Here is a 13,941-nt window from a genome sequence, read left to right as displayed (position 1 = left end):
CCCACCCTCACACAGCCCACCTTTGGAAAAACTGTCAGGTGCCTGATTCACCCGCCAAAATGTGCCCACTTCCTATCTTTTTCATGGTCAAACTCATGCTCATGCAATGCTTCAAATTTTATCTGGTAGCGAAAATATCATGCTGTGAAACACGTGAGAGCAAGAAACCAAAAGCAGTTTCAAAAAGGCAAAAAAAAAAACCCTTCTCTGTTTCTAATTTTAGTACTGAGTTCAGATCAGTTGTTATGTGTATTTGCCTTCGAAAGACAGACATGGCAGATAGTCATGGTCCACAAGGAAAGAAGTGGCAATGAGCATAATAGCAGAAGTTATGGTGTCAAATATTCTTGTAAACCACACCCCTACACTCACAGGAAGCCCTATGTGCGCTAAAACTTTCAGTACAGCAGAGAGACACAGAGAGAAAGAGAGGCAGACGGAGACAGAGAGAACACAGTGAGAAATCAAAACAGGAAATAACATTATAGAAAAGACAGATTAAGAAACTGATGATGAGGGAGAGCAACAGATAAAGTGGAAAGCAGCGAGAGAGGGCGGGACTGAGAAACTGAATAGTGTTAGAGGGGGGAGAGGGAGGGGGATGGCATGTGTGTTGGCTGATGCTTCGCCCTTCTGCTTTTTGATGCGATGCTGCTTCGAGTTTGAAGACAGAGGTGAGATAATGTCAATCTTATAAACGCTTGTAAAACGGTGAGTGTGAGCTTTGGTGTGAGAGGCTGGATGCTTTCAGTGTGGAGTCATGCCTCATGGGGGATCTCGTATGTTTCTCCAGTGTGTGGAATGTCTGTAATGTAGTGTGCGTGTGCGTGTGTGTGTGTGTGTGTGTGTGTGTGTGTGTGTGTGTGTTTGTGTGTGTGTGTGTGTGTGTTTGTGTGTGTGTGTGTGTCTAAGCCAGTGTCATGGTGTCTCTGTGTGTTCCCTTAATATGTTCATGTAAGTGTACAGTATCACGGCATATTTTGTGTGTTGGAGCAGCACACGTGGAGGGACCTGGGTGCCCACCACCAACATTTTGGGTGCTGATAAACGAGGCCAGATGGAAAAGCTGTAATGCGCCAAAAACCCACAGAGAGATGAATCACAGTGGATAAAATAATGTGTTTCCATTGGCAAGATCTGAAGACTAATACTGTTGACTCCTGAGGTAGCAGAGCAGCTCTTTTCTGAAACAGAGAGATCTGCTATAACCCACAGTCATCTTAAACCACATATCAACAAGCCAGGACGACACACAACATGGCTCCTGTCACAGTATGATGATGATTGGACATCACAGATGGGCTGGTCTTGACAGGTCAACATTGCTCATTTAAATCCACCGTGTCAAGATACAAGGAGGAAATGACTGGTGTTCAGTGAGAGGTCCCTCGAGATCATACAGACAGCTTCCAACTGTACGTGCAAAAGTGAGAGCAAAGGGAAGAGAATCACACCAGAAAACACAGTTGGGTCAGAGGTGAATGAAGCTAAAAGGAAGAGTGGGGACTGAGAGTCCAGAGGGAGCTCTCTGTGAGGACTGTGAAGCAGGATAAAAGAGAGTCAGAGAGCAGGGGCAGAGGCCAGAGTGCTGTGGAAGAGTTTATATCTCTTTAAGCAGAGCTGTACTGCGTCCAAATCCCCTCTTTACTTGTCAAAAATCCATCTGCTTGTTAATGACCTCTCTGGGAAAGTGGTGGAAAGTACAGTTACTCAGTTTGTACTTTCCACATTCTCCAAATGTTGTACTTTTTACACTTAATATCTTACATCTTAATATTACTTTTCCCAAAAATATTTGATGAACCTATCTAATACAACACATTGTTAAGGATGAAACAAGCGGTTATCAACCTTTTTAGCTTGTAACATGTTACAAAAATACAGTGACAATATAGAGGAGCTCCCTTGGCATGTGTCATATGTCTATAATGGTGGTCCCACTACAGAGTGAATCCCACCAAAACACCTAATTTGCCTAAATGTATATCATTGTTCACTAAAGAAAAGCAAAGATCAGAGAAAAGTCCACAAAATGAACAGGAATCTGTGTTGCAGAAACTTTTTGAAGTTAGTTTTTTTTAGCTTAGTGGTTCTCTTTTTCTTTCCTACCCTATTAATCATCCCCCTCAAATTCATCAAGTTGCCTTTTGAAGTGGGACTAACCCAAACTAACAGTTCTTATCTGTGAAAATGTAGTATGTGTGAAAGATCAAGACAATGAAAACAAAGCTGCCTCTAGATCAGTTTAGACAAAGTCAGATCAGATTCTAAAAGTATCAAAAGTAGGATCAATCCTTACAGTTCACATTGTATGTTCTTCATTAGTTCATATGGGTCATAGCAAAACCAAGCAAACCAGCGTACATCTACAATACAGCTGTGGGTGTATTACACCTACAAGCTTAGATGTTCAGTTCCTGACATTACTGTGCATTTCCATTTGAAGTCAAGTTCTTCAGAGCTTACAGTTACATATAATATCTAATGCTCTGAAATTAGTTTCGCTTTGTGCTGTTGGATGTGTTAAGAAAACACAATGTGTCTGTTAACCACAAAAGGGGGTTGTTCCTCATATCTAGCCAGACTCAGTGAAGGCAGGTTTGTTATAGTCTGACCTGTTAAACGTGCGCCTGGTCTCACTTGCAAACCACACAAGTTTCACTGAAGCCTCGCTCCGAGGTGTGTCACACTGGCTTATTGTGGGCAACCCTGCAGGTGGAGATGCAACACAATGAACAATATGTGGGAGAGTGAAGCATCAGCTTCTCTGTGGGTTTGCATATTTACTGTAAATACCACTGCAACGAGCTGTTATGTCACACAAATAGGTTTTTTAATGATACGCACTGGTAAACTCAAGATGCAATAAGCTGAGTCCATGGCTGGCAAGTGTGACTGTGTTTGCATGTGTGTATCTGTCACAGGGTGCTGTACAGTGTGATATGTGTCCTATTGAGAAAGGCTCTTTCTCTGTAGTTGATAACAACCATGCAACATGCAAAAGCCATAAAAGGCTGATTTACTGCAACACAACTATCATCCTGTTTTCTATCCCAGCATGCACTTGGTGAAATGCAGGACAGGAGGTAGTAGAGAGTAACTGAGAATTTCTGATTCATCACAGCTTCTTGTTTTGGGACTGTGGGAGGAAACCCACACAGAGATGGGTCCTCTTTATGTGAAGTGACAACACTCAAAGAGACAGACGGACTCTTTTCTGCTTTGTGGCTTCAGGACACTATTTTACACATCTTACTAAAAATGTCCTTAATTTGACCGACTTCTCGCTCTTTTACCAGGATGCCACGTCATTGGGGTTGATCATGATCTGAAACACTGACAGTTTGTCAGCGCTGGACACAAACTTCAGCTGCACTAAAAGACATCATCTCTCTCTGTGGGATGCTGCAGAAACCAGGACTATAGTGACACAGGTCACAGCACGAACTTCTCCTCGACATAATGGACAGCATGGATGCTCAAACAAACCCACCACCAGACTACAAGCAGCTTTCCTGATACAAGCTTCCAGTTTCTTCACAAGGCAGCTTGTCCTAACATTTAACAATAAACAGCTCTTGGCTTAAGATGAGCTTAGCTAACGAAAGCTGTGAAAACGCAGAAGATCTCCGGATGTATCAGCACCATGTGTATGCAGTGGTGTACAGTGTGATCTTGGCACCTGGCCTGCTGGGTAATGTGCTGGCGCTCTGGGTGTTCAGGGTCTATACCAGAGAAACCAAGAAGGCTGTGGTGTTCATGATGAACCTGGCTGTAGCCGACCTGCTGCAGGTAAAAAATCCTTCCATGCCTTTTCTAATTCATATTTCATCATTTTATTATAAATTTTTTATTCATATTTTTATTCATATAATTACTCGTATACAGGTGTGTGCAAAAGTTTGTGCACCTTTCCACTTGTAAAAAACTCAGAGGTTCATTTGCTCATTTGGGCTTATAAATCAAACATCATCATTAGGTGATAAATTCTCTGACTCTTCAAACGTTGCGGTAATACTCAATAACCACCAACCAACTAACCTCAGATCTGCCCTTAAGTTAAGCTTCACAGACTTTAAAAATATGACAAAGTGCCTCTAGCTTTAAATCACCTTTGTCCAAAATTTCATCAAGAAATGCCAGTGAAGGGGGACTGTGGAAGTCGAGACAAGATCATGAAAACATTCAGCTAAATCTGCTGGGCAGGAAGGCAGAGCAAAACCCCCTCATAACTGCAGTGAGCTGCAGGAAGATTTAGGTGCAGCACTGACGCACAGACAGGGTTTACATGGAAGTGTCATCAGAGAAAACCTGACCTACAAGACCACATGAATTGACGTGTGAAGTCTGCCCAAACTTTTGCAAACTGTAGTTATGTGTGGTTATCTGTCTCTGTGTTTGCCTTATCTACCCTAATTCAGCTATTTGTCTTTGAGCTGCAAGTACTAATAATTTTCATTACTGATTATTCTGTAAGCAGAATAATCAGTAATTTTAATGTATTTGTCAACAATTATTTTTAATGTATTTGTCAACAATTATAACTTTCCCTATGACGCATCCATAACTATTGTATAAATAGTTCATGAATGTTTGATTACACAGAATATCTGTTGTAATGACATTCATGACCCAGACCTGCCAGAGAGCTCAACACACAGATGGGGTGCGACTTCCTTCTCTGTTCAGGACGCCATTGCTCCACTATATCTCTACTAGAAAATAGTTGTTTGCTACAGAAGCCTAACGTGAAATCTGCTCTGGTTTTCTGAGATAACGAGATTATTCTAGAGTTCTGAGGTATGATCTCACTGATACAGAAAAGCAGGATTTTTTCTAAATAAACTACTCTCAGAATAATGAGATACTGATCTTGTTAATTCAGAAAAACAAATAGGATTTTTTTTTTTGCATGAAAACTTTTCGGAGATAACGATCTCGTTAATTCAGAAAAACAAATAGGATTTTTTTTTTCCATGAAAACTTTTCTGAGATAACAATCTCCTTTATTCAGAAAAACAAGAAGTTTTGTACAAGAAGTACTGGAAAATGTCCATGACATGTTTGGGGAGTTGTGGGTAACAGGGTTATATAACAAAACAAACAAAATTCCTCCCTGTTGAAATTCTTTACTAAAATGCCGACCAAAGTTCAGTCAAACCTAATATTAGCACCTCAAGTCAATGGCCAACTACCACATATGACTAAAGCAGATTTTAAACAACACGAACTATTCCTTTAAACAATTACTTAGCAAAATTGTTGTAAATAATCTTGTTGCTGATTAACTGACTAGATGTTTCAGGAGAAGCAGAAGGAGCAGATTATCTGAAGATGACAGTTTTCTTCTTGTGAACAAGCTGACACTCTCTGCTCTCCTCAGGTCCTCTCTCTGCCTCTGAGGATCTACTATTACCTGAACAACACCTGGCCCTTTGGTCATCATCTCTGCATGATCTGCTTCTATCTCAAGTATGTCAACATGTACGCCTCCATCTACTTCCTGGTGTGTGTCAGTGTGCGTCGCTGTGAGCTCATCATGCGCCCGCTGAGGTACAACTCTTCCAAGCGAAAGGGGGACATGCTTATCTGTGCAGTGGGCTGGCTGTTCGTCTGCCTGGCCTGTCTGCCGTTCCCTCTGCTGAGGAACCCCAAATCTGAACAACACAATAACACCCTCAGCAACGTCTCGGTGTGTTTCTCAGAACTGCCCATGAGGGCTATCAGTGAACCAGCAGCCTGGACCCTCCTCATCATAGCTGAGCTGGTGGGCTTCATCATCCCACTCGTCCTGGTGTTGGCCTGCACCTGCCTAACTGCTGGGAGCCTTCGGGACCTCACAGCGGGGGCAATTCATGACCGAGGGGAGAAGCGGAGGGCGTTACGGATGGTGCTCAGCTGTGCTGTGGTCTTCTTAGTGTGCTTTGCTCCTTACCATGTCACCATGCCCCTGGACTTCTTGGTCAAAGCCAAATCTCTTAGCAACTGTTCCCTCAGGGACCTGATTCTGCGGTGTCACCCTGTCACGCTCTGTTTGGCCAGCCTGAACTGCAGCCTGGACCCACTCATATACTATTTCACAACTGATGAATTCTGGAGGCGACTGAGCAAGCCAGAGATACCGGAAAGCATGACTTTCAGCAGGCGTCTGTCCTGCATAACTGGAGGAGAGGGGCCAGAGGATGACTAGACTACAGTCTAAGTCCCTCGTGTTGAAGGACCGACAGTTTAATCTCAACCACTAAACCTTGACATGAATTCTATGCATTGCTAAAAACTACAGATATGATTTACATGCAAACTAGTATGTAAAAGTATGGGAGAAAGTTGCAAAATGTGATTTTTTTTTCTATTTATTTTTTTAATAAAAAGGTGTCTATCTAAATTTGTACAGCCCTCATGAAGTGAGTCACTCTTGTTCTGGAGCATGAGCTTGCCATCAGTGCCAATGTCTCTAATGAGCATCAGGAAATACTGAATACAGGAAAATCCCCCATTCCAGCCACATTTGTCGTCTAGTTCCAGTTTAATGACGCGCTGTGATAAAAGGGTGAGTGTTGGCTGTCTAAAGTGCTCCCTTCATTGGTGCGGTAATAAAAAGCAAACTGCCAAGATATTCAGTAGGTAAAGAAATGCAACTTTATTCAACAACAAAGTGAAGTTCAGTTCAGTAGCTGCACACAACATTGTTTTTTGTATCTAATCTTCTAGTATTCAGTTAAAAAGCTGAGACAGAAACACATTTTTACAAGCTCACTTCCTGTCTGATTGTCTCTCTGTGCAGACATTGTGTGGGAAACTTTTGAAAATGACTTTAATTGGCAAAAAGCCCATTTCATACTTCAAAGAAGCTTTTTTTTCCAGGACTTTCAAAATCAAAATAACCAAATGTATGCACATAATTTGTTCCTGTGACAATTTTAAATATATTGTGTTCAAAAAGATGCTAAACTTACAGGAACGTATTTCTTACAGCCTCAGTAAAGATCATCTCATATTATGGGACAACAAAATTATAAAAAAGAATTAAAAAAAAAACAAGTTTCAAAATTTGGTGAAATTTCCCTTTAGCTTATACACTCCTACAGCTCATCCCTCAAGTTTATTGTCACAAATGAGGTTTCTACACAAACACATACACTGGTCATATAGGGTGCTGGGCTGTTCACCATCAGGTTCACATGAAATCGTCACACAACAGGACAGCAGAGTCTCTGTAGTGCACCTGTAACAAACATGTTACAGGTGCACTGTAACTGTACGGTACCGTAGCTCTCCAGGGTGACTAGTGCTATATAACACTGTAACATCAAGGCTGCTCTATAAACCCCATCGAGAGTGGGAACAGTAGGCTGACACACAGACAGGTCCGATATGAAAGACTTCTCAGCATCACGAGGATATTCAGTAGAATGATTAGCACCTCTCGTCTGGAGGTGACTAGATGTCGCAACACAGTAACAACAATAAGATAAGTCTGCAGGAAGCAACAGAACAAAAATAAACCTAACAAATGAAACTTGGTTATATCCTTAGTTAGCAGGCTGACGCAGGTTATCAGTACAAGACTAGCTAGTGAATACTTGAGCAAAGGAGCTATGAGCTACTTATACAGGTTCAGGGGAATATAGGGGGAGGGAGGTTGGGGCTATAACGCTGTAACTTAAATTCACTGATCACTGGGGTTAAAGCAGGGGAGGCAAGAAGTGGGGTTAGAGTTTTATACAAAAGTAACTTTCTGCTGAAAGTTGTTCCCTCCTGCGCCCACTCCCACCAACTCTGTCACTCTCTGTCACTCTCTCTATCACTCTCTCCTTGACCTACGCTCATACTTTCCCATCAAGCCTTGCAGATCCGGGTCTCAGTCACAAACTTGTTCTCAAAGTGGTGGATGGTGAAACACTCGTCTGCAGAGCGCTTCTGGATGCCTCCACCTGACAGACGCAAAGACACACGAGCGTTAGTCCTCAAAATTCAAGTGACCATGTGTTTGATACATTTTCAACAACTGAACTGAAATGTATGTTTATTTTTGCTAAGAAGCAGGAAGGTGTAGAAGCAGGTGTTTGTTCTTATTTGGACTAAATTGTAATTATCAAAAAGAATAAATTCAAGTTTCTATTTATAGTAGCTCCCCCCTATATTAGTGTTGTCAGTTTGGTCATTTGACTGGTAAAATATCTGTGTGTTAAACTAGCTGAGAGGCTGTCGTCATTAGTCATAGCCGTAGTGTGAGTTGTTGATCTTAACACTACCTATCTTACTCAACCGAGGACTATTAATACATCACTAGTTCACATGTTGTAATTCCAGTGAGGGGGTTACCATAACAAGTAAAACCAGATGCAAACAATCTGTGCACAGCCCCTTCTAAACAAGCTAAATTTAGTGTATTTTTGTTCATAATGGATTTTATTTTGCTGTAACCTACGTCAGCACTCAGACATGAGTCAACTGCTGCCATCTGAAATGTCCTCCAGGCCCTGTTAGCCTGGCTGTTTCTACAAATCTGTCAAAAAAAATGTTTAATGCTCTTTTGAACGAGGGAAAAATCTGCTGGCGCATTCTGGTCCTTTTTAAATGGGACAAAATGTCATCAGTTTTGGATGTGCACTACATCCATACCTGGCAGGCTGGCCCGACGCTGCATTCTGTACGTTTCCTTTCCATCACACAGCCGGCGGATGTAGAAGCCCAGAGGTTTGATGTCATCAATACGCTCCGTCACCACCAGATCCTCGTGCACCAGGTAGCTGCGGTAAGAGCCAGACTAGAAAAAAGAGAACGGACCGTCAAGGGTGCAGTAAAGACAGTTTTAAACTACTTGTATAAGTTCCTAAAAAGAAAAGCAGCTCGGTGGACACGTCTGCAGACAAGTGTGAAAACCATGTTTGGGAATGAGTCATCTCCAAACTTCTGCATTTTGTCATGCAAGATACTGAAATTCGCCAGTTGCACCACCACCCACCAAACGCCGAATGTTTTACAACATGTCATGGTGGACACCTCACTGAAAATCATTTTTTGCAACCTAATGAAACTCTCATTGCCGACATACTGTCATGGCATCTGCTTTAAAACTTGCTGATCACTTTCTACTCTCGGTAAAACTCATAAAACCAAATGGGAACCTGATTGTGTACATGAAGGGGCTTAAGAAACACATACAGATGACAAATTAAAGGGGAAAACAACATAAACATAAAAGTAAGGTGTTGGGCTACCATGTGTCACCAGGACAGCTTCAATGCCTCTTGGCTTTGATTCTCCAAGTCTCTAAACTCTACTGGAGTGATGAACATCGTTCTTCGTAAAGATCTTCCCTCATTTGGTGTTTTGATGACATTGATGGTGGTGGAGAGTGCTGTCTAATAGGGCCGGTCTAGGTGTTTAATTGAGTTGAGATCTGGTGACTGTGAAGGCCAAAGCATATGATTCACATGATTTGCATCAAACCATTCAGTGACCCCTCGTGGCCTCTGGATGCAGGGCATTGTCATCCTGTCCTCCAGTCATTTCTCAGTTTTTCCTTTAATTTGTCACCCGTCTGTAGATGCTTATGTTCAAAATTTGAAGCTATGCCAGCAGCATGGCTCTAAAAATGCTAGTGTTGGTCACCCCACCACCACAGGGTCCTTATTTGTGTTTTTTAGCAAAATATCACCACAAGTATTGGACGGATTAGAACTTTGGTAATTTCTTCACATTTTTCATTTAGCACCGTCATCACAGCAAAATTTGGTTAATGACCAAATACTGTATCTGCAAAACATATGACATTCCCATCAGCGACTGTAGCACTTTGTGTTTAGTGCTAATTAGCAAATATTAGTATGCTAACACGCTAAACTAAGTGACTGTGAAGATGACACCTGCTAAACATCGGCATATTAGCATGCTGACTTTAGCATTTAGCTCTAAGCACCACTGTGCCTAGATAAAGCTTCACAGAGGTGCAGCCGCTCGCAGGGCTGTACTAATTGTGAGTCTAAGCTGGTGTGAATATGTATCAGTATAAAAAAGTGACAAAATAAAATATACTCTAAGTACACAGTACGCAGCATAAAGGAGTGTGCTGTTGATGCACACATTATTCTCCCACACTGTAATATGCAATGAGCCTGGAAGACCTACTCACTACTGGAAAAAAAATACAATGTGGGTGATGGGGAATAACTGGTAGAAGGTTTCCAAATTTGCAATTTGATTGACTATATCTCACATATTAGATCATTTCCTGTTAGAATAAAATGGTGAAGTATGTTAAATGTGTACTACGGAGCTGAGACACATTTTAAGTCTGAGATTTAGCGAAGAACACTTGACACTTGTGCTTAATGTCATCTACTATGGATTTAGTTAATCATGCTGATACCTTTTCATAACACATGTCTAAAGACAATGAAAGGGAAAATCAACATGCCAGACCCAAATTCTGGCAGTGATTACTCTGATTGAAAGTGAGGTGTGCAGACACATCACAATTACATGGGGATTAAATCTGTAGTATTATTACAAATCTCTGGGTTTCCCCAGGTAACATTTAGCTCCTCATATTAGGGCTCAGGCATGAGGTTGAGTGAGAGCACAGTCCAACTATAGCTGTTTTTCTACCATCCAAGCTCGCTAGGTCTCTTACACTGGCAGCTGCATCCTTAGATTCTGTTATCACCCCAAGGACACAAGCCAATCACTGCTCACCATCAGCTGTGAGAAGAGGTCAATGAGGTCCTGAGGGGGGAGCACCACCGAGGTGTTCAGAGGAATCACAAAGCAGGTCCTCAGGGTCAGGTCCAGATACGCTGTCAGCTTCTACTTAACACACACACACACACCGTAATCAGCAATGATAACCACATTAACAGGAGTGTATCTATGGTACTGCATGGGAGGTAATCAGTCAGACTTTTCCTCATCCTCACCCTGTTGAAGTCATGGAGGATGTAAGCAGGGTCTCCGGGTCTGAAGCGGGGAGGCGGGACGCTGATGACGGCCATGCTGTCAGAGATTTCCACCTCCTCCTCCACCCGTGGCAGGTAGTACGGCTGGTTCTCTCCTCCGGCTCCGTTTGACACGTCATTGAACTGCATCGCGCCGTGATACAGCCTCTGAAGGAGGACGCAAATTAAATCACTGTGATAGACGTGAAGAATGATCAAGTTCACAGCCTCACTTTGTCATCAAATGTTAATTTACATCTTTGAAACTCCCCACTTTCTTCACTTTATCTGCTTGTATTTCATCCTTCAGAAAATCAGCATGAACCTGCACAAGACTAGTCACACTTCAGCATTTGGTCATGTATACACAGGAGCAAAAACAACACCTGCCACCAACATAATTTGTTATTGTTAAACAGTCGGTCTCTGACTTTGCAACCACAAGTGCCACCATCTACGCAGTCCGTGGTTTCTCTGCAGTGTATTCACCTATTTGCTCTGCCCCTGTCTCGTGTTCAACAAACAGCTGCAGCCCTACAACAGACGAAACATACTGCAGCAGCCTGTGGCTGCCAGGGGGAGCCAGAGCACGTGATGGGTTTCACTGTGGCCCAGTAAAGTAGAGTTTGCTCACAAGCAGCAACAGTTTTGTAACAGTTCTGACTTTCATCCAGGACACATGACTTAGACAGGATGTTCTACTGTATTTCTTTTTATAACATGTACTTTGTATATATTTGCAAGTATGCAATAAATTTATTGCGCAATGACAAAAAAAACTGTCTCATTACAATGTTATAGTTTGCATAGGAGGAAGCAACTGCTCTAAGGTAAATAACCAATTTGTTTCTTACAGGAACTTGCTGGTTTAACACCAAAATAAAGGATGAGAAGAATGTTGAGTATTCAATATCAGAATATGTGCGTTAGATGAATCTCCTGAACGAAGCTGGATATTGTTTATGCATTGTATGATTAGTTTAAGAGGGTATTTCAGGCTGTGCTTCATTTGCATGAGAGGAAAAACCCCTGTGGGCACGCACAGCGAAGCTCCACTGAATGTGAGACCCTCCCACTGACAACACAGCAAAATTCAAATAGTTGAAGTCTGCACTTTCTCTAAAGATAAAGGCGGGCAAGAGTCAGCACTCTTCGTGTCTTATCAGCAATCACAAACAGCCTGAATAATTCTGCCAAACTCTGCCCCTGCACGTCTCTGGTCAAAGGGACATTTTTGGGAAGAGCAGTTTGTCTTTATTAGACAGTGACAGTGCAGATAGAGGTCCACAGCTGCTGTATATAACATGTATCTAAACCACTTGGACACTCAAGTTTTCCTGCTGCATTTAATTAAATGGGATGTATGAGCAAGATTTTTCCATGATTGTCCATCTCAGTGTGTTCTGTATTTTGTAATGTTAAGCAAATTTTAACTAATATGCAGCCTGGATAGAGGATTTCTCATAGCGTGACCAGTATATTGGACCACAGCACATTGAGACACATCACATTCCTTGTGGCAAATGGAGTATGGCTGTTGGACAAGGTTCACACATGCAGATAGGACATATTTATTAAATTTGCCCTCGGTTAACCTTCACCATTAAAGCCTCTAAACCACAGAACCATAGAAAACCCTTTCACAATGATAATACTATTATGACCTGTAATAACAATAAGCAATACGCACAAACACAAGCTAACACACACACACACACACAACCACCTTTGGGGTGAAATATCGATAGAGACATGCTCCCCCCACGATGAGCCCGCTGAGGATGAAGGCGATGCCCAGCAGGGTGAGCAGACAGCGACCTGTGGAGCCCTCGTTGCCCGCTGGAGCAGAGGCCAGCTCGGGATCCTACACACACACACACACACACACACACACACACACACACACACACACAAAATACTGTCAGCAATTCCACAGTTAATAATTTTAATGTTGCATGCACTGAATGTCAACAATCGACCTACAGGAATCCTATGATCCCATTCAATCTCTGGCCTCTGCAGGACAGCTGTTCAGGAGATGGGCGGTCCTAGTTGTGTGCTGCATCAGGTGCAATATGAGCCTTTGTGCATTTTGCAAAAAATACCGCAACCCTATCAATATCATATCTGGAATATGTATGAGCATGCATAATGACCCTATGCAAATGGCATGGATAAAGTCCACAGTCACGGCTAACTGTCTGCGGCCGGTGCAGGCCTGCCACCAGGCTGAACACGCACACCGGGCTCAGACCCCGCATTTGAAGCCCGCTAGCTCACCTTCATAGCGGCCGGCACATCTTTGCCCAGCGCCTTCTGCGCCAGAGCCGAGTTAAAAGCGATCTTCACCATGGTGGTGCGGGGACGTCAGCTCGGGCTTGATGTGCGAGCAGAGCAGTGGAGACTGTCGGCGAGACGCGAGCTCCGTTTCTCCTCCGCGGCTCCGCGCTGTGACGCACTTTGCAGCCTCGGCTTTATCCGGCGCTTCCGGTGGCTGGAGGGGATTAAGAAGCTGCGGAATCTGCTTCAAACTCAGGCTACACTACATGTAAAAAGCCGCTCACGCCTGGTTTGATTTTAACGACTGTTGTTGCTGGTTTGACAGTGACCGCTGAAACCATTTATTGGCTCGTTCACTGCAGCTCTCCTGACAGATCATGTGTGTGAGGTTGGCGCCATCTAGTGGCCGCCGGCGGGACCTCCCCACATTTTCCTCCGATGAAAACGCTTCCTGTTGAACTGATTGCACTTCATGTTAAAACTCATTCTGCAGAGTACGTGACATAAACATGACTCAGTCTTGCACCGACTGCGCTGTAATGAAAATGATATTTTGAGTGTATAATGTGGCCTATTCACTTCTGTGAATAATCCACTCTGTAAACTGACTCTGTAAATATATTCCCTCCTACATGCTGGGCACTACCTGCCAGTGGGTCTGCCCACTCACACTGACACACACAGTACACAGCCTTCACTGCACTGTGTGGAAACACAGGCC

At 42.9% G+C, this 13,941-nt stretch overlaps 2 protein-coding genes across 2 annotated transcripts; one reads left to right on the top strand and one right to left on the bottom strand.

Annotated features, from left to right (window-relative positions):
* The first annotated feature begins 402 nt into the window (after positions 1-402).
* gpr174 (G protein-coupled receptor 174) lies at positions 403-6,398 on the top strand. Its single transcript, XM_071506694.1, has 3 exons — positions 403-674; positions 3,300-3,792; positions 5,384-6,398. The coding sequence occupies exons 2-3, from the start codon at positions 3,589-3,591 to the stop codon at positions 6,188-6,190; spliced, it is 1,011 nt and encodes a 336-aa protein (XP_071362795.1). The 5' UTR covers positions 403-674; positions 3,300-3,588; the 3' UTR covers positions 6,191-6,398.
* A 218-nt stretch (positions 6,399-6,616) lies between these two features.
* On the bottom strand, positions 6,617-13,602 carry LOC139637808 (integral membrane protein 2A-like). The gene is made up of 6 exons (XM_071506695.1): positions 13,221-13,602; positions 12,667-12,804; positions 10,923-11,108; positions 10,702-10,812; positions 8,626-8,770; positions 6,617-7,934 (listed from the first exon to the last, which is right to left on the bottom strand). The coding sequence occupies exons 1-6, from the start codon at positions 13,290-13,292 to the stop codon at positions 7,840-7,842; spliced, it is 747 nt and encodes a 248-aa protein (XP_071362796.1). The 5' UTR covers positions 13,293-13,602; the 3' UTR covers positions 6,617-7,839.
* Between the last annotated feature and the right edge of the window lie 339 nt (positions 13,603-13,941).

Source organism: Trachinotus anak, unplaced genomic scaffold, assembly GCF_046630095.1.
Source record: "Trachinotus anak isolate AG129_WGS33_773 ecotype Australia unplaced genomic scaffold, CSIRO_AGI_Tana_v1 ptg000021l, whole genome shotgun sequence".
NCBI classification, from domain to species: domain Eukaryota; kingdom Metazoa; phylum Chordata; class Actinopteri; order Carangiformes; family Carangidae; genus Trachinotus; species Trachinotus anak.
The sequence above is the reverse complement of the archived record's forward strand: the minus strand, read 5'-3'. Positions and strand labels throughout refer to the sequence as shown.

Coding starts and splice junctions, on each gene's coding strand:
- LOC139637808 (XM_071506695.1), bottom strand. CDS start 13,292: ATGGTGAAGATCGCTTTTAACTCGGCTCTGGCGCAGAAGGCGCTGGGC. Junction 12,805..13,220: donor ATGTGCCGGCCGCTATGAAG/GTGAGCTAGCGG, acceptor GTGTGTGTGTAG/GATCCCGAGCTGGCCTCTGC. Junction 7,935..8,625: donor GCGTCGGGCCAGCCTGCCAG/GTATGGATGTAG, acceptor TGCGTCTGTCAG/GTGGAGGCATCCAGAAGCGC.
- gpr174 (XM_071506694.1), top strand. CDS start 3,589: ATGAGCTTAGCTAACGAAAGCTGTGAAAACGCAGAAGATCTCCGGATG. Junction 3,793..5,383: donor CTGTAGCCGACCTGCTGCAG/GTAAAAAATCCT, acceptor TGCTCTCCTCAG/GTCCTCTCTCTGCCTCTGAG.